Raw genomic sequence first — 19205 nt, forward strand, 5'->3', positions numbered from 1 at the left:
TGGGAAAGGGGACAGGGACTGCCCCAGCCAGGTGTAAAGGGCACAGAAAGATTGCCATTTTCTCAGAGGGTGTGAGTGTGCTTGGCTCTCGGGGAGGGAGACACACCCGGCTCAGCTGAATCCTTACTAATAAATAGTTTTCTTTTGCTTTGATGATTTTGTCCCCTTTCATTGTAATTAAAAGTCAGTGTGTTTCAAACAGAGGGAAAGGCAAAAATAAAAAGACAAATGAGGTGAAAATCAAAAGACAACAGAGGTGAATGCTGAATGAGGGTAGGGTTCAGTTATTTTCTCAGCAACTTGGGTAAAAGTAGAGTTGGTGTTGTGGTTTGAGGGGAAATGGTTTTTTTTGGGATGGTGTGGTCACGCCAATCGGTGTCCAGATTTTAATACTGGCACCTGGTTTGTCCACTGAGGGCATGGATACGCCTCTGAGAACACAGGGGGTTAAAAGCTGTGAACTCCCACTGGAAGTTGCTTTTGAGTTCCGGCCCTGGACCAGAGGAGACCTCCCCTGTCCAGCTGGGAGCTGGGCAGGGGGGAGGGGAGCCATGCGGCCGGAGGGAGGTAGGCCAGGCCTGGGCCGAAGGGTGGAGGAGCATTGCACTGCCAGGGCTTCGGGCAGCCATCCCCCATTCCCCCCCCCCGGAGGGAGAGAGAGAGAGAGCAGCCTGTGCTTGTGATAGCGTGGCTGGAGTGAAGGAGAAGGGGGGGGTGCCCAGCAGGGCAGCCAGCCGTGGGAGTTCATGAACCAAACCGGCAGAGCCTGGGACTTTTAACCCTTCTTGGGACGATGGAAACCTTGCAAATGCTGATTCCTCCTGGAGTTGGTGAGATTGAGAGAAGTTGAGAAGAATTCTAGGTGGGAGGAGATGATGGAGTGGCTTTTGGCTGGACTTTTCTTGGATAGCTATGGACAGAACCCTTGAGTTCCTGTGACACAGAGACTGCATTCTGGGGGGAGGCAATGGCTCAGAGCCAGGAGAGTGCGGTGATGTGAAGGTGTGTGAACAGAGACGAAGGGTGGAGGAGGGTTGTGGTGGTGCCCTCCGTCTTCGAAGAAGAAGAAGAGGAAGATGATCTCTGTTCAAGAGACCCCTCAGCCCCAGGGGGTGAAACATGCCGGGGACAGGTGTCCCAAAAGGAGAGGGACTGTGCTCTTTTTTGGAACTGGACAAAGCATCCTTAAAGAGAAAAAACCCTAGAAGCAGCTCTGGTCCATGTGCAGTGGTGAGAGCACTGGACATGGAAGGAAGAGGTCACGATGGCAAAATGTTCTCCGGGCGGTGCCACACGTGACACAGAAACACGAGAAGTTTCGACTGTTTCCTGGGTGAAGTCTGTAGTGCAAGAGGGACTCCTCTCTTCTCAAAGAATTGAGAATTGATTATCCAAAGGGTGGTAACAGAATTAGGAAATTTTTGGTGGGGGGAGGAGGAGGAAATTTGGAAGGTTTTCATCCCGTGTTCTGTGTGTTTTTTCCCTGTAGTTTTATGTTAATAAAGTTTTTTTCCTTTCAATCGTAAGTTGGAGCCTGCTCTGCTCTATCTCTGATCACATCTCACAGTAGATACCAGGAAAAGAGGTTTTCTCATGGAAGCACTGGCATTTCGCCAGACTCAGACCATGACAGTTGGTATCTCCTTTTTCCACGAGTTTTAAATGGGTGCTTTCTTGTCATTACTGCTATCTTATTTAATGCCACTGTAGAGGCACGTCTGGAATGACACAACAACAGCAAATGCTTCAGGAGCAGAGACATTGCTTTGAGAAAACTCTCCCCTGCTTTGTCTGCCTGCTCCAGCCACACTGCTGTCACTGCAGGGACACCAGCAGGTCTCCTGTGGGACTTCACAGCAGACACATTCTGCTGAAGGGAGTGGCTGCAGCACACTGGCCCTTAGCTGTGCCCTTCCCTGAGGTGTTCCCAATGCCCCTCTCAAGGGCAATCCTTAACCACTTTGTTCCATGTCTCCTGCTGCCAATTTCCTGCTCAACAGCCCACCTTGATCACCTGCCCCTTTGGACTGTGCTTTCTACTGGGCCAGTCCTGCCAGAAAAGCAGCTTTAAACACACCTCTAAGGAGGCACTGATCCAGATAAAGCACATCCATTCCCCTCTGCCCAGGGCCAGTCCCCTGCACATCTGGCAGCCTGCAAAATCTAACACCCTGTCAGGGTCCAACACATTGTTCCAGCCCAAAGCAGGAATGCAATTTGTTTTGCTAAATCTGAAGTAATTCCTGCACATCCTTGGCCTTCAAAGGCCAACGCTGCCACTCTGGAGGGAATCCTGTGACCCCAAGCATTTGATGGTGACCACACCAAAGCAAGAGGAGGCTATCTCAGCAGGAAAATGGCAAATGGCAATGTTGTGCCTTTGTGTCCCCAGCCTTCCCCTTGTTAGCAATGGCAGCTACACTCCAGCACAGCCCAGCAGCTCCAGCAGAGGTTATTTGTGTTGCTTAGTGCACACCAGGACTCCCAGTCCACCCCTCCCAGCAGTGTGCAATGACAACAGCACCTGGACACTGAGCTGTTTTGCTGGAGGCAAGCCTGTCACAAGCACACACCCCCTTCAAACTTCATGTTCAACAGAAAGGAAAAGAGCAGGAAAAGGCTACCTTTGGACCAGTCTCACTCCTGTCTGGAAATGGGCCAATTCTGGGCAGAATACTCCCCCCAGTACTGGCCTCCTTCTTCCTGCTGGGAATCTTCTCCCTCTGGAACTTAGAGGGAAGCAGCTGAAAGGCAAAAATACACCAGCTAGAGCCTCAGAGATGGCTTGTTCAGAGAGGCTTTTCTTGAACAAGTGGCACTGGTGAATAACTTGTGATCACAGCCACTAGGACAGTCCTGGGAGCCCTGGAAGTTTCCTGCTGAAGTCCTTAGCATCAGTAAATTAATAATACAGAGTGCAATACACACACTCCAGACACATGGCTCTGTCCTATTGGCTTCTCTGGGATTGGATGGGACATGGTTGGGGATTTCTGCTCTTTGGGCATTTGTTTCCTCTTACATTTCCTTGGACTGAGGCAGTGACCTTTCCAGAAAATGGGCAGGAGCACTCAGAACTGCCTGAACTCCATCCCTGCACAACACTCAGAACTCACAGCAAGGAGATATCGCTGCTGGCTGAGTCCAACAGATGCAAGAAAACAAAGCTGTACCAAGAGGGAGGTGCACAGGAATGTGTCCAGGTTTTGGTTCTCCCTGTTAAATTGCTTTCTCTGTCTGGGCTGACAGAGCCCTCCACAGAAGAAAACAGAGGGATCTCCTTGACACAGCCTCAGCACTGGGGCATCTTCAGCCAAGAGAGCTCCAGACAGCAAGGGACCTTTGTGGCCTTGGCTCCAGTGCTGCCTGCAGGGCTGGATCTGTGCCCACAGGAGCTGGTAGAGAACAGCTGCTTTGGAAGCTCTTCCAGCTGGGAACAGCCATGGCTCTCAAGGCTTTGGGCAGAATTTGAGCTTTCCCTCCCCGACATGCCCGGGTGGCCAAGGGCAGGATGGTCAGAGCAGCACAGGTGAGTGCCCAGCCTGACAGAAGGAATTCCTGTGGCAAAGGGAAAGGGACAGAACACCTGCTCAGGGCTTCAGCTGTACATTGGTTTCACTTGGCTCCACTGGCACAGCCAGGCAAGACACAACTGAAGCATCCCACAGTGTTCCCTGCTGCACCAGGACAGCCCCCAGCAACAGGAGCACGGCACAGAGAGCTGGGGAGGGGCTCTGCAGCTTCACAGCGCTGCTGGACAACAGGGCCAGGGAGAGCAGGGACACCAGGGCAGGTGCCAGCCTTAACACAGCCCCAGTGGCCACTCACAGTGTTTGGCTTCAGCCTTTCCCTCAGCAAAAGACGAGGTGGTGGTGTCTTCTTGGGCAATCCAGACGCCATCTCCAAGGGATGATGTCACAGAGGGCGACAGTGCCTCAACAAAACTGGAAGGAGCAACAATGGAACTCTGACAATCCACAACCCAATCCATGGCAGATTCAAGGCATATACTGGTGCTAAACAATTTGATATGATTTGAAAGTAGCTGAGTGCTTGTTTGGCATAAATAGCTAGTATTGTTAGGCCTCTAGTTGGACTTTATTTGATCTATATGGCTTCCCTGTGAAATTCAAAGATGGATTGTACTGAAACCTGGAGCTCAAAAGCTGGACATTAATAATAGTTGGAACAGACAAAGCTATAGCTTAAATATTACTTAAAAATAGCCAGAGTGGGCCTCCTCTTCTTCAGGCTAAAGCACCCCTGCTCCCTCAGCTGCTCTTCACAGGACTTGGGAGAGACTGAAATGTTATGGCTAATGGCTTAAATATTGCTATGAAGGACTTTTTGCCCATTCTGACAAAACTGAATAAAGAAGCTGCCTCCACTGAAGCCCAGCCCTCCCTGAAAATGCCTCCTTATTCGAACTTGGGACTGGGAGTTAAGCCACCTAAGGGAACTTGAGACAAGATCAAGGAGACACTATTGTCCTGCTAGCTCAGGTCTGGGGAGAACTAAACAAGGCTAATTGAGAAAAATGTATCCACAACCAAGCCAAACCCAGCAGCTGTCCTGAAAATCAGCTCTCCCTGCCTTCAGGCTGGGGAAGTCATAGCTACAGACTCATCTGCTGAGGCCAGCTTTGCACACAAACCTCCCATCAACACAGGGGGGAGGAGGAAATTTTGGGGGTGTGGCACAACCTCTGGTAAGGGGCAGTGGACACCCATCCTCCCTCAGACAAACTGGCTCAGCTCTAAAACCCCCCAGCCCCAGAAGGCCACATCCAGGGGACATTCCCATCGGGGCAGCTGAGGGGGTGTCAGAACCCATCAAAGACCTCCAGAGTGCCCCCAGAGCCATTCCTGAGGCCTTGCACCAGGTGACTGCATGGCATGCAAAGCAACACAACAGATCTGAAAATCCACAACCCAATTCACAGCAGGCTCAAAAGGATATACTGGTGCTAAAGATTTTATATTATTTAAAAGTAGCAAGAGAGAGAGTCTAACTTGCCCCACCCCAGGGAGGAACCTGGGCAGTCCCACCTTGCCCAAATCTGCATGAATCCATTGGAGTCTCATGTTTTGTGACACCTCACCACAGAGAAGACCAGAAGAGTATTTCATGGAATGCCAGTGAGATCCATGCAATGGTGATACTTTCTACTTTCTATTTCATCTGTCACTCTCTTTCTGTCCCCCTCACCAACTCCCTTCTCTATTTCTCTCTCTCTCTTCCTCACATTTGCTCTTACATAAAATCCAGACAATTGACTTTGGCATATGGTCCTGTTTGCACCTTAATTCAGGGCCATCTCCCTAATAATTTTAAGGACCAGACCATAACAACCCACAGACACCTGAGCAGAACTCATTCACCTTTAAGCAGTTTAAGTCATCGCTACAGGGGAAAAAATGCCTATAGACTACTACATTTAGGAAATTCTGCATTTCTTCAGTGGGAAAAAAGCACCATCAGTAGACCAGATATCGTTCATCTATTCAGCTGCACATTATCCCATCCTCTGTTTCCCTTTGGAATTCTCTTTCAGAGCACAGATGGGACAAAACCAAAAAGCACAATCAATTTTTACCTTCAAATGAAATTGAGGACTCCTCGCTAGCAGAGACCAATGCCCTGTGAGTCCAGGGCTCGCTGGCAGAGACAATCTCTGTGAAAAAGTCCCCGAGCGAATCGCTGAGTGCAGCCGTTGCAGGAGCCCAGGCTGCGAACAACCAGCCCGGAGCGCGCTCTGCGGCAACTGAGGCGGCGGCGCCGTCACAGCCGCTGTGGCCGCGCCCGCGGTTCCCCGGCAACCGCAGCACCCGATTGTCGGGGCCGGGCCGGGGGCGGTGACGCCGGGCGGGCCTCGGTCCCCGCTCCTTCCAGCCCTGGTGCCCCCTCGGTCCCCGGGCGGAGGGGGAGGAATCCGCTCCGGGGCCCGGAACGTGACGGGCCACAGCGGCAGCGCTCGATATCGCCGGGGCCTCGGCCCCAGCTCCGGGCTGCTCCTGCACGAGGAAGGCGCGGCCGGGGGGGAACCCAGGCTCTCGACACTTCCCATAAGTGTCTAAAATCATGCACTTCAATTAAAACAGTGAGATGATTGCACAGAAAGAAGGAGTGTTCAGCCTTGAAGTGGAGGGAGAAGCAAAGGCTCTGATCTGTCTGTCCAAGTGGCTCGACTTTGTATTCCGTTCCCTTCAATCCCGTGTCTCAGATCTTTGCCCTTCCATGCAGCAATGCACACTAGAATAGCACAGAGGGGGAAGCATGTCCAAGTGGCTGGTAATGATTTTATTGTGGGGGAGGGAGAAAAGGACAATTTCTTCTGCAAAATCATATCTATTCTTGCTTTTCCTGTGCACTTCAGAAGAACCTGAGAACCTCCTGGACAGTCACTAGAAAGACTGTCTGGATACCTGATGCTTAAAGCAACTGTTTTTACAGAGCATTGTGGTTACTTGACAGACACAGGGATGTTCCACACAATTTCTTTTGAGATCTACTAAAAGCAGATCTAGAATGCTACTTGAAGTCATCTTCCCAGGGCTGACAGACTCTCAGATTCTGAAAACCTCTACGGTTGACAGTATGAAGAAAGATTCTGAGTGTCATTCTAGTATGGAGGCAACTGAGGTGGTGTTAGAAAAGCTATGGAAAGAGCTGAATTTCCTTCAAACATAAAGTAAGAAACAGGGAATCCAGCAGACTTTATGACTGCATGGCAAGAGCCATAAAACCTTTTTATAATTATCTGAGCAGTGAAGATGGTAGTGCCCAGGTCCATTTCCCAGCTGAAGAAACAGTTAATTTTTCAGCAGCTGGATAAGGATTACTTCCTGCATTTGCTTCCTCCCACTCCAAACTTCAAGCCAAACAAGCACCTGTCAGCATACACTGCCTATTGACCCAAATGATTTGAAGATGTTAGTTAGTGGCTTTATCCTTGTACCTTACAAGGATCTACCTCTTACCATCCTTGGTTTCTTGTCTTTTATTTTGGAAAGCAGAGCTTTCATTGTTCTACCAGTCTCAATCATGTCCTGAAAGACATAAAAAAGGAAATGATCTTTCAAGTTGGAAAGGAAAAGCAGACTGTCAGTGGATGAAATGAGAGCATACCAACCTGGCAGCAGAGTAAGATACTTAATTATTTTATGCAGTATGTATTATTTTGAAAAGAAGGGGAAAAAAAATTCCATGTCATTCCACGCCTCCTTCAGTCAATTACCTCTACTACTACTGACACATTGGGAAGGGAAGTGTTGGGAAGGAAGGGAAGGCAAAAAGGGGAAAGGAAAGGAGGGGGAAGGGAAAGGGAAAGGGAAAAAGGAAAAGGGAAAAGGGAAAAGGGGAGGGAGAGGGAGAGGAGAAATTTCAAGGAAAATAATTTTCAGTGAAAGGAAAGGAAAATTCAAGGAAAGGAAATTTCAAGAAAAAGTTGGAGGAAAAGAAAAGGAAAAGGAATTGTCCCATGGAATCCCAGCAGGGATAACGTCTCATTGCACTGCTGGCATTGCATTGGTCATCAATTCAAATAATTTCCCCATGGAATTCGCATGGCAAGGCTTAGGGGAAGATCCATCCATGGAATTCTCACCTGACTGGGAAGAGAGTGACATCTGGCCATGGAAATTCCATGGGAATTCCTGCATTCCCAAGTCTCCCATTCCTCAATCCCACACTCCCACAGGAACTCCCCTCCTCCTCCCACACCCACTTTTGTGCTCCACAGCCTCCCGACCATGTCTGATGTATTTTGGGAGCTCTTCTACAGAGGTGTGTCCCAGGTAATGCTTCATCTGCTCCACCATGATCCCTTCGGATTCCCAGCACCTCTGGCTGATCCAGGTGGCACCGTCGGACCCTCCTTGCTCCCAGGTCCCAGCTGGAAGGAGATGAAATCCCACCCCTTGTAGCCACACCCATGGGATCCATGGACATTCCGTGGGACAGGAGGGCACAGCTGGAAACCACCTGCACCGTGTGGAGACCTGGGAACCAGGAGAGAACGGACCCAGGGAGTCGTGTCCCAGGGCCAGGGAGCCCCTTGGAGCTCCCTGGATTCCCATTCCAGCCCCACAGATCCTCCCCATCCCCAGAGATCCCATACCAGCCCCTCAGAGTTCTCCATTCCCACAGATCCCAGCCCAGCCCCCGGCTCCCCCCAGTCCCCCCTGTTCTGGTTGTACCGGTCCCATCTCCAGGGCACTGTCGGCCACGGGCCGGGTCCTGTCCTTGGGCCGGGGCTGGATATCCCGACATCCCAGCCCTGGCTACCCCAACATCCTGGCTCTGGCTATCCCAATATCCCAGCCCTGGCTACCCCAATATCCCAACTCTGGCTATCCCGATATCCTGGCCCTGGCTAGCCCAATATCCCAGCTCAACTCCCCCCTCCATCCGCGCTCTCTGCGGCTCCATCCGGCCCCGCTCGCTGCCCCAGCGCTCCCAGGGGGTCCCGTCCACGTCCCCCACAATCAAGGACTGGGGGACCCCCGGGCCGGGCTCCGACAGCGCCACTTCCAGACACTGCAGGGAGTGCAGAACTGGGGGGACACCGAGATCTGGGGGAGCTGGGGGGGCTGAAAGTGAGAGTTTGAAGATCCAGGGGGGGTCAACAGGCCAAGGAAAGGGGGAACTTTTAGGGCTGGCAGAGCTGAGAAGGAGGTTCAGGGGCTCAGAGCCAAGGAAAGGGGGTGCAGGCACTGGAAGAGCTGGGATGGGGTGTCCAGAGAATCCTGTGCCCAGGAAAGGGGGTGCCAGGGCTCCTCAGTGTGTGGAAAGGAGGGGCTGGGGGCTGGGAAATGCAGGAATGGTGGCCCAGGGGTCCCAGGTCAGGGAAAAGGGTGGGGCTGGGGGCTGGGAGAGGCGGGCGCTGGGAAAAGGTTGAGTTGTTCCGGATAAAGGGGTGCAGGGGGGTCTCAGGGTCACGGAAATGGGGGTGCAGGGACGTGCAGAGGTAGAAGGGAATTCCAGGGGGTCTTTGAGCCCAGGAAATAGGGCTCAAGGGGGCTCAGGGTTTCCCAAAAAAGGGGTACCAGGGTGGGGATACCCGGGATGTTCGGGAAGGGGGAGTTCAGGGGGGTCTCTCGTTTTGCACAAAGGTGGGGCTGGGGGCTGGGAAAGGCAGGAATGGGGGTCCAAGGCATTCCAGGGTGTCCCAGGGTCAGGCACACGGCAAGTCTGGAGGCTGGGAGCCAAGGGATGCAGGGAGCAGGGGGTTCTGACGTCCAGTAATGGAGGAATTCAAGGAGGCCACTGTGCAGGATAAGGGGAGCAGGAGGGTGCCAGTGCCTGCAGTGGCCGTTCAGGGTCCCGGTGCCGGTGGTCCCACTCCCCCCTGGCCCCCAAGGAGCGCCTCCAGCCCCAGCGCTGGAGCCATCGCGCTGCTCCCACTCACTCCCAGTATGATCCCAGTATGATCCCAGTAGAACTCAGTCACCCAGGAGCTGCTCCCAGCATGATCCCAGCAGAGCCCAGTCACTCCCAGTCCTGGCATCCCCCCAGCCCTCTCTGCGTTCGGACACGCGAGGGCTCCGGCAGCAGGGGAGGAGGAGGAGGAGGGAGGGAGGGAGGAAGAGGCGGAGCGACAGCAGGAAGCAGCGGGAGGAGGGGACGGGGACCCACGTGGCTCCAGCGCTGCCTGAATTCACAGCAGCCCGGGAGCATCGCCCCCCATTCCGCAGGTGCACAGGGAGGGGGAGCTCGGCCGGAATATCCCGGGGGTGCCTGGGTTTGGGGTTTTTTTGGGGGGATGTTTGGAGCTGGCAGGGCTTTAAAGCCGAGCCGCGGATGGCCCTCGGGGAGCCCTGTGTCCCCCAGGAGCCCAGAGTGGGGAGCCCAGAGAGGGGGAGCGCCGCCATTGGCGGGACCCTCAAGAGCCTGGAGAGGGGCAGGGGGGACTCCTTGGAGCCCCTGTAGCCCAGAGCAGAGAGTGAGGGGAGAAGGGGGCCCCGGACTGCAAGACCCCCAGCATCCCTAAGTGGGGAGAGCGAAAAGGGGAAACTTTTAGGATTCCTGGGACTCCCAGCTGCCTGAGGAGGGCAGGGACCGAGTAGAGGGGGGACCCCCAATACAAGTGTGACCCCAAACAGCTGGGACAGGGGGGAACCCCAAACACCAAAGGGGGCAGACCAGAGACAGGGAACTCCTGGGAGGCATTTTCAGGGATGAGTCTTGTTTTTTTGGGAGGCTTTTATGGACCCCAGATGGCTGGTGATTTGTAGAGATGGACTTGGGCAGAGGGACCTTCAAACTCAAGGTGCTCATTCCTTGTTTTTCCCCAAACCAGGATTTCCCATTCCCAAACCTTGGCCACATGGAGGAGGAAGAGGCTTTGAGGAAGAAGATGATGCCTCAAGACACCCAGGCAGGTGAGGAGGAAGTCAGTGCCCATTTCCCCCTCTTTCCTGCTCCATCTCCCAGCCCAGCATGGCCCCTGGCTGCAGGACAACCCTGCTGCCAACGCCGTCCTGCTGGGGAAGCAGTGGGGGGATCTCCTTCCCCTTCCCTCTGGCACACAGGCAAGTCCCATTCTCTCCTTGTCCTGCCTCCCCCAGGGAAGGAGCTGAGGATGGAGACCAGGGAGGACAAATCCCCACAGCAGAACCTCGTGGAAGAGGCTGTGTTGAGCAGCTCCAGGGCACAGGAATCCAACGGGGAAGAAAAGCCCTGGGGATCTTGCAGGAGGAGGGGCTGCAAAGCCAGCCAGGGTGCTCTGAGGAGGAAAGACCCACCCTGTGCCAGGAAAGTGGGCAGAGCTTCAGCCAGAGCTCAAAGCTGGTGGTCCATGAGCTGCTTCATGATGGAGAGAAGCCCTACAAGTGCTTGGAATGTGGGAAGAGCTTCAGGCAGAGTTCTGACCTGATCAGCCACCAGAGGATCCACACTGGGGAATGGCCCTACGAGTGTGGGGAATGTGGGAAGGGCTTCAGGTACAGCTCAGAACTCGTCATCCACCAACGCATCCACACTGGGGAGAGGCCCTACAAGTGTGGGGAGTGTCAGAAGAGGTTTCGGAGCAGCTCCCATCTCTTCAAGCACCAGCGGATTCACACAGAGGAGAGGCCTTTCTGCTGCCCCAACTGCAGGAAGGGCTTCAAGCAAAACTCCCACCTTGTCAGCCACCAGCGCATCCACACTGGGGAGAGGCCCTATGAGTGTGGGGAATGTGGGATGAGCTTCAGCTGGAGCTCCAACCTGATCCGCCACCAGAGGATCCACACCAGGGAACGGCCCTATGAGTGTGGGGAATGTGGGAAGAGCTTCAGCCAGCATTCCCACTTGATCTGCTACCAGAGGAGCCACACTGGGGAAAGGCCATACAAATGTGGGGAATGTGGGATGACCTTCAGTTGGTGTTCCCAACTGATCATCCATGAAATGACCCACACTGGGGAGAGGCCCTACGAGTGTCCCCAGTGTGGGAAGAGGTTTCAGACCAGCTCCCATCTCCTCAAGCACCAGCAGATCCACACGGATGAGAGGCCCTTCCTCTGCCCTGACTGTGGGAAGGGCTTCAACCGCAACTCCACCCTCATCACCCACCGGCGCATCCACACCTGGGAGAGGCCCTACGAGTGTCCCCAGTGTGGGAAGAGCTTCAGCTGGAGCTCTAACTTGACCCAACACCAACGGAGGCACTGGTAAGGGAAGTCCTGCCACTGCCCCAGCTGCAGGAAGAGCTTTGTGCACTGCCCCAACTTCATCCGCCATGGGAGGCCCCACATTGGTCAGAGCCCTGGTGACCCACATTCCCTGTGATCCATTTTGGGAAGACACCGGGCTGGTTATTCTTTTGTTTTGGCCCTAATTTTCTTTGGATTCATCTTCATCTCTTTAAAACAGAGAAAATTGGGTAAAAATCAATAAATTCATCAAAGGCTTCTAAAGCCTCACTTTTTACTTGTGTTTCAGGGGAATCTGGGTTTCAGGGAGATAATTGGGAGAACTTGGGGGTTTTGGGGGTATTTGGTGTACTTGTCTCCCTTCTTGGCACTCAAAGAGACAAGAGGGTTCGATCTGTCACTTCAATGCCACTCACTCTCTCCCCAAAATTCCTCGATTCCACAGCCCCTTGGTATGGAATGGGGTTGGAAGGGGATTGGGCAAAGTGGGCTTCAAATCTGGAGGGGTGAGATGGGCATTGTGTGGGGCAGGATGGGTGGGATGGGGTTTGGAAGGTTTGAAATGGGGGAAATATGGCTTGGGAAGGGGGTCATGTAGTCCAGGAGTGGTGGGATGGGTTGGGGTTGGGACTGGGGAGGTGGGCTGGGGTCTGGAATGAGACAGCTAAAGTTTGGGGATGATGAAGGGAGGGAGAGCCCATTACTGAGTGAGTTTTTCAATAATCCACGTTCCTGAAGAGATTTTGGGGTATCTCACGTTTCTGAGGCGGTTTTGGGGCACTGCCCAGGTCTTGGGGGTTTCCTGAGAGCAGCTCCCTGGATCCCCATTGCCGGGGTGGTTGCCATTGGCACGAGCTCAGAGCTGTAACCAGAGTCCCTTGCCTTGATGCTGGAGAGCAGAGAAAGGATGAAGAGTCTCAGATACCTGCAGTGTGTGTGTGGGGGCAGGGAGAGTTCTGCATAGGTGGGGTGGTCACTGTCCTGCCCCAGCCACTGCAGCCTCTGACCCAGCCCCAAAGTGGCTGCCAAGCCCCTGGCACCCCAAAAACCCCCCCTGTGAGAAGGACCAGAGCAGGTCAGGCTGTAACACGGGTGTGACACTGACACATCCCGTGGCCCTGAAGCTCACAGCAGCTGAAATCCAAGACTGTCTGTGGGTCTCTCTCTCCCTCTCTCTCTTCTCCTGACCTCCTCTTCTCGAAATCTGGATAACTTGAAGTTGGACAGGTTAGAGTTTGCTAAGTCAGGGCTTTGTCAAGTGCTTTAATGTCATTCAATGTTGATTTAAGATTTCCCAAGTACCTCATTCTCTGAAGTTTGCAACTAAAGGTTTGTTCTCCACCCTCCTGAGAAGTCTGTTGGTTTCTCCCCTTGGCCATCTCTCCTGCAGGCTGTGCCCGCTGTGTGTGCTGCTCCTGTGCCCATCTCGCTGTCCCCCAGCATTTCTCACCCAGCGTTTCTGTGCCCTCCCTGGGCGCCCTGCACCCAGCGCTGCCGGCTCCCGGCACACAGAGCCAGGGCAGGAGCCCACCCTGCCAAGGGGCTCTGGAGCAGGGCAGGGGCTGTGTTGGCTCCTGAGCTCAGCCGCTGGTCCTGGCATGGCTCTATGGAGACCGAGCACAGCAATGCTGCTGAGTATTGTCCCTGCTGAGGGTCTCACACTGGCGGGGCACATTCCCTGGCTGCAGGATTCGTGCCTGACCCAAGCACTGCACTTATGGCTCCAGCATTGCTTTCCAACAAAAACAGGGAAGGCAAACTGTGTAGCTCATTATCCATTTCTCATGGTTGGGATTGAAGGCACTTGAGATGGTAGTTCATGTTTGGACTCAGGTGTTTATTATTTCTTATCGGTGAAATGGCCTCATAACCATGAGTTCAGCAGCTTTTCATTAGCAAGGCACAAAATGGCTAACTATCTCTTGTTACAAGGTCTTTTAAGACTCAACTATCCAATTAAGAAATGATATCTAGATTATTTTCCCTTTTAACTCAATAACTGATCCCTCGAAGCCCACAATGCAGACTTTTCTGTCCAATTGCAAACCATCACCCAAACACTTGAAGAAGGAAGAAGGTGAAGAAGAACAACTTGCCTCCAGCCTAAAACCTCCATCTTGCTTCATATTTATTTCTGTATTCTAAAACCCCAAAGTCTTAAGTTTTCAACCCTGTGATATTACACATTTCTAACCAACTACACACCTGTAATCCCAGTACTACCAGTCAATTTTTGAAGCCTTCTCCACAGCCTCAGGTCAAGTGCAGTGTTCTCTTGTGCGTCTTTGCCTTTAAGCACAGGAAGTTTACAATTCTCAGCATCCAGGGTTCCAACAGCTCATGGTATTTTATACTGTCTAAAACTCTAAGTCATCGATCTTGGAGGTGAGATGCATTTGAAATTAGTGGCATGGAGAAGTAGTGCAAGATGGAAAAAGGAAGCAGAGAAATAAATAGAGGAAAGCATTTCAGATTGTTTCCATTTTCATTGCACTTCTGGAAAGCTGTTTCAGTTTTCCAGGACTGTTTTCCACAGTCCTGTCTGCTCTTCTCAAGAACCTTTCCTGGAGAACAAGGTCGAGCTCCTGTCACAAGCTGTGCCACCACCTGCAGCTTCCCTTGGCTTTCCACACTGCGTGCAGCAGGACTCTTGCAGGAAAGAAGGACAAAGGTTTTGAGAACTTGACAACTTGTCCTTTCTTTTCCTGGTGGACTGGAGAGTTGTGCTGTGGGTAAGGTTTTTATCGTTACTGTTCTAGGCTAAGAAAACAGGAGGAGGTACCAGGATTTGTTAGGGAATACAAGCCTGGCTGAATGCAGAGAAAGAATCTCCAGAGCCTGCAGCCACAAGTAGAGAGTTGGGTGATAATCATTCCAGCCTCTCAATGGACATCTTGAAAATTATCTGGAACGTGAAATGCTCTGACAGAGGGAGTTTGTTTCTGAGTTCAGTGTAGATGATTTCACATCTGGTGCCTTGGTGCATAAATCAAGAGCACAATCAGTTCGTGGTAGGCACTAGAACAAGCTGGACCTCTCAGAGCAGCTGACTGAAAGAATCTGAAAAGGAGAAATGCAGGGAATGACTTGGTGAACCTTGCCTGAAAGAAGGGTGATTTTTTTTTTCTAATAACTACTATTCCATTCCCTTGGGTTTTGGCTTTCTTAGCAAGGCCATTTGCATCCCAGACTCTCCATGAAGGGAGAAGCCGGAGCTTGTGGAACTGCCTGAAAGATGCCCTGTTCCTCTGCAGGGACACTCAGGCTGGAACAGGAGCCGGAGCCCTCTCTGGGGAAGCCTCCTCTAAGCTGGAATTTGTGCCGTGCTGGGAGAGGAGGAGGAGGGGGAGAAGGCTGGCGCTGTGTGGCAGGAGCAGGAGGTTTGGGCCGCAGGACATTCTGTCTGCGCTGCTGCCCCGCAATGGGCGGCCGTGCCCGGGGCTCTGGGCCTGGCCCCGCGTGCGCTGAGCTCCCTGGGCTGGGCTCAGGTTCCTGCTGGGACTGGGCAGAGCCTGGGCTCCAACTGGGCTCAGCAGTGCATAATTCCTCTGGGCATCTGCGTTTCCTGCTGCTGGGAAAGAGAAATGAAGCAAGTCGAGAAGTTCTGGTTTCTGTTTTTCCTGGTGGATTTTCTAATTTAATTCCACACTGCAGAGGCAATTTCTCTGATGGCCTCTGTCAGTTCATTCTATTTCAACAGTGCCAGCAACACGGCTGTGTTTGAGCGCTGCAAATGTGGCCTGTGTGGCTTTAATTCCCCTCGCCTTAGTGCTCAGGGGCTGGTGGGCATTCCAATGTCTGCTGATCTTTATGCCCGTGACAAAAATACTGACTTCACTGTCATGAAAGCACTGTAGGTAGCACCACCTGAAGGAGGCACCTGCAGTTTTATGGATAAAATTCAGGTGGCAAGCAGAAGAGGGCCAAGTGAAGCCATGATCTCCAATTCCCAAGGCAAAGGCACCAGCAGTCTTCTGCTGGCACCTCAGGGTGAGTCAAACCGAGCTGAAAACAGCGCTGGAACCTGATCCTTTCTTCCTCTGAGGGCTGGCTCAGGGCAGCACAGGCGGGCCCTGAGGAGTCAGGGCTGTGTGTGGGTGCTTGTTGCTCTAGTCCCGAATTCAGCTGGAAAAAGCCCTTGGAAGCTGAGGCAGGAGCAGGCGGGAAGGGGCCGGCGCTGCTGCTGCTCCTGCTTGGGAGCCCCGGCTGGGCCGGGCCCGCGCCCCCTGCGCTGCGGCTGCTGCTGCTGCCAGAGCCGGGCGGGACTCGGGGACAGGGAACGGACACGGGGGGACAGCAAAGGCCTGGCGGCTGCACGGATGGTGGCGCTCGGGCCAGCGCCAGCACAGAGCTTCAGCCCGCAATTAACCCCGAGGGAAACGCTGGGGAAAGGCTCCATTTCAGCCTTTCTGCACTCGTGGCTGTGAAGGGGCTGAAATGAAAGGAGAACAAGCAGGGCCCGACCCCTTCTCCTTTGGGAGGTGCCCTGGGCCTGCGGCTGTGAGGGGCCATGAGGGGCTGTGCGGGGCCATGAGGGTCTCTGAGGGGTCATGAGGGGCTGTGAGGGGCTGTGGAAGGCCAGGCACCTCATGGAACCAGTGGTCCATGGTGACACTGCAAGGCCTTGTGGAACCAAAGAGACCATGGTGGCACTATGGAACATCATGGTACCACAGGTCCATTGTTACACATCAGCCACAGCAGGGCCACAGAACCAGGGAGATTATTGTGACACTGCAGAACCTTATGGAATCGAGGTGTCCATGTTACACTACTGAACCTCATGGAACCAAGGGTCCATTGTGACACTGTGGAACCAAGGAGACTGTTGTTGGCAGTACGAAAGCTCATGGAACCAAAAGTTTGTTGTGGCACTGTGGGGCCTCATAGAACCATGGACACCATTAAAACACTTCAGGACCCACTGGAACCAAGAGGCCACTGTGACCCTGCAGGGCCTTGTGGAACCATGCAGAGCATTGTGACAGAGCAGGACCTCGTGTCACCATGGGGCCATAATGACACTGCAGGGCCCCATGGAACCAAGCTCCTCAGGGACTCCTGGAATGAAGGAAACATGTTTGACACGGTGGTGGCCCTTGGGACCAAGAGGCCATTGTGACACTGTGGAACCAAGGAGAGCATTGCTGCCCTGCCAGACCTCATGGAACCAAGGATCCATTGTGACACTACAGGGCCTTGGGGGACCAAGGGCTATTGTGACACAATGGGGCCCCAGGATCCAAGGGACTTTGTGACACCAACGGGTCCCATGGAACCAAAGGGACATTGTGACACTGGGAGGCCTCATGGAATCATGGAGACCATTGGGACACTCTGGGGCCTAATGGAACTGAGGTGACACCAAGCTGTCGGGGAGAGTTGATCTGCTGGAGGGTAGGAGGGCTCTGCACAGGGCCCTGGATGGGCTGGATCCAGGACCCAAATCCAACAAGTTGAGGTTTAACAAGTCCAAGTGCTGGGTCCTGCACTTTGGCCACAACAACCCCTGCAGCACTACAGGCTGGGGACAGAGTGGCTGGACAGCAGCCAGGCAAAAAGGGACCTGCAGGGACTGATGGACAGCAGGCTGGACATGAGGCAGCAGCGTGCCCAGGTGGCCAAGAAGGCCAAGGCTCCTGGCCTGGATCAGGAATGGTGTGGCCAGCAGGAGCAGGGCAGTGATTCTTCCCCTGTGCTCAGCATTGCTTGGGCAGCACCTCAAGTGTTGTGTCCAGTTCTGGCCCCCAATTTAGGAAGGACATGGAGGGGCTGGAGTGTGTCCAGAGAAGGGCAACAAGGCTGGGGAGGGGTCTGGAACACAAGTCCTGTTCAGAGTGGCAGAGGGAGCTGGGGTTGTTTATCCTGGAGAAGAGGAGGCTCAGGGGAGACAAGGTGGTGCCAGGACCCAGGTTGGACTTGATGATCTCCATGGCCTGTTCCAACCTTGCTGATTCTGGGATTCTCTGAAACCACCCTTGGAGCAGTTGCAGGATGAGCCCTGGGCCTCCTCTTCAGAAGCTCCAGCAGCCCAGGTCCCTCAGCTTCTCCTGCCAGGCCCAAAGCCCATCCTGTCAGTCCTGCAGAGCCTCTGCAGCTCCTCCTCATTGCCCAGAACAGGGAGCCCCAGAGCCAGACACAGCAGCCCAGATGTGCCCCCCTGGCCTGTGGTGCCTCTGACAAGGGAGCAGCAGGAGGCACTGCTGGAGCCTGCAGACAATTCCTGCAGCACTTGTGGGATGATCCTGCTCCCCAAAGGACATTCCCATGGTGCCAAGTCAGGAACTGCAATGGGGAGTGGGGCCAGAGAGGGAAGGGCAAACAGGGATGGGCTGTTTGCAGGGGAGGGAACAGCGGTGGGCAAGAGGAAGAAATCTGAACCAGGGGAGAGGAAAGAAAGCCAAGGTGAAGCCAAGGAAATGCTCAGGGCAGTTTGGGGGTGGCTGCCAGGCAGCCCTGGCTCTGAGCAACAGCGTCTGCAGTGGGACAGGACACTCCCAGCTGATGGGAACAAACTTTCTGGATGACTGCAGAGGCCAGGACAAAGCTGAGTCATTTCCCTGCCATTCCCAGCCCTTGCTGGCCCCAGGGGCTGATGGCATTTGTGCTCCCTCAGGTTCATGTCCCCACACCAACAGCATGGGGGTGCTCCCCCTGCTCTGTGCAATGCAAACAGGGACTCCTGAGCCAGTGCTGCCGTGCCTGTGCCTGCAAGGATGGGGCACCTGTGTGAGCTGGGGGAGAGGCCAGGGCTGCAGAGGGGGGATGTTGTTGGCAGCTCCATGAGGACGCTCTGGGACGCTGCCCTGGGCTGTCCAGCACACTGGGGATGGATCAGCCCCTGCTCTGCTGCTCCTTCCCATCTACCCCAGGGCCCTTGCAGAGCACCAGCCATGCTGTTTGCCCCCAGCCTGCCCACGGCCACCCTGGGGCTGCTCACGGGGGTTTTCTGTGCTGAGCATTGTTCCTGGCCGTGTTCTTGAGAGAGCCTGGGCAAGGAGCCTGGAGCCCCCAGGGCCTAGCCTGAGGTGTCAGCGCTGCCCCAGCAGTGCCCATGGCCTGTCCCTGCTGCAGCCCTGGCACTGCCACCCCCAGGGCTGTGCCCGGCCCCGAGAGCACTCAGGCCCTACAGCAACACCAGGGCCACCAGGGCAGCGGGGCAGGGCCACGGGTGCAGCATTGGCAACACCAAGTGCTGCTGCTGCTGGGCACAGCTGCTGTGCCAGCACTGATCTGCCCCAGCTCTGCACACAGACATTGCTGCTGCAGCTCCAGAGAAGTCAACACAAGGGCATCTCTGCAGAAAACTTTTCTGGGAAATCCTTTAGTTCCTTTAAAGCCACCTAAAGTGCAGCCCCGCATTGGAACAGTCTTTGGCCACAGAGAAGGTAGAGAGAAATGAAATCAGAAATGGTACAAAGAATGACATTTATTTTTGGACAATATGAAAAAAGTAAAACAAAGAAAAATTACATCAGAAATGAAACCAACAAGAAGTATCAAAGATGACGTTTATTACAAGTGATTTGTGGAAACTGGCCAGCAGTTTAATGTTTCTGAAAGCAGCCA

The 19205-nt window shown here is 53.9% G+C and overlaps 1 protein-coding gene and 1 pseudogene across 1 annotated transcript; one reads left to right on the plus strand and one right to left on the minus strand.

Annotated features, from left to right (window-relative positions):
• Positions 1-19205, minus strand: part of LOC132334709 (zinc finger protein 850-like) — an 800740-nt pseudogene that overhangs the window by 90543 nt on the left and 690992 nt on the right.
• LOC132334514 (zinc finger and SCAN domain-containing protein 2-like) lies at positions 10441-11900 on the plus strand. The gene has a single exon (XM_059860625.1). The coding sequence runs from the start codon at positions 10441-10443 to the stop codon at positions 11656-11658; it is 1218 nt and encodes a 405-aa protein (XP_059716608.1). The 3' UTR covers positions 11659-11900.

Source organism: Haemorhous mexicanus, chromosome 16 (assembly GCF_027477595.1).
Source record: "Haemorhous mexicanus isolate bHaeMex1 chromosome 16, bHaeMex1.pri, whole genome shotgun sequence".
Lineage (NCBI taxonomy): Eukaryota > Metazoa > Chordata > Aves > Passeriformes > Fringillidae > Haemorhous > Haemorhous mexicanus.

Bases quoted from the DNA above. Each gene is read 5' to 3' on its own strand.
- LOC132334514 (XM_059860625.1), top strand. From the start codon at position 10,441: ATGGCCCCTGGCTGCAGGACAACCCTGCTGCCAACGCCGTCCTGCTGG.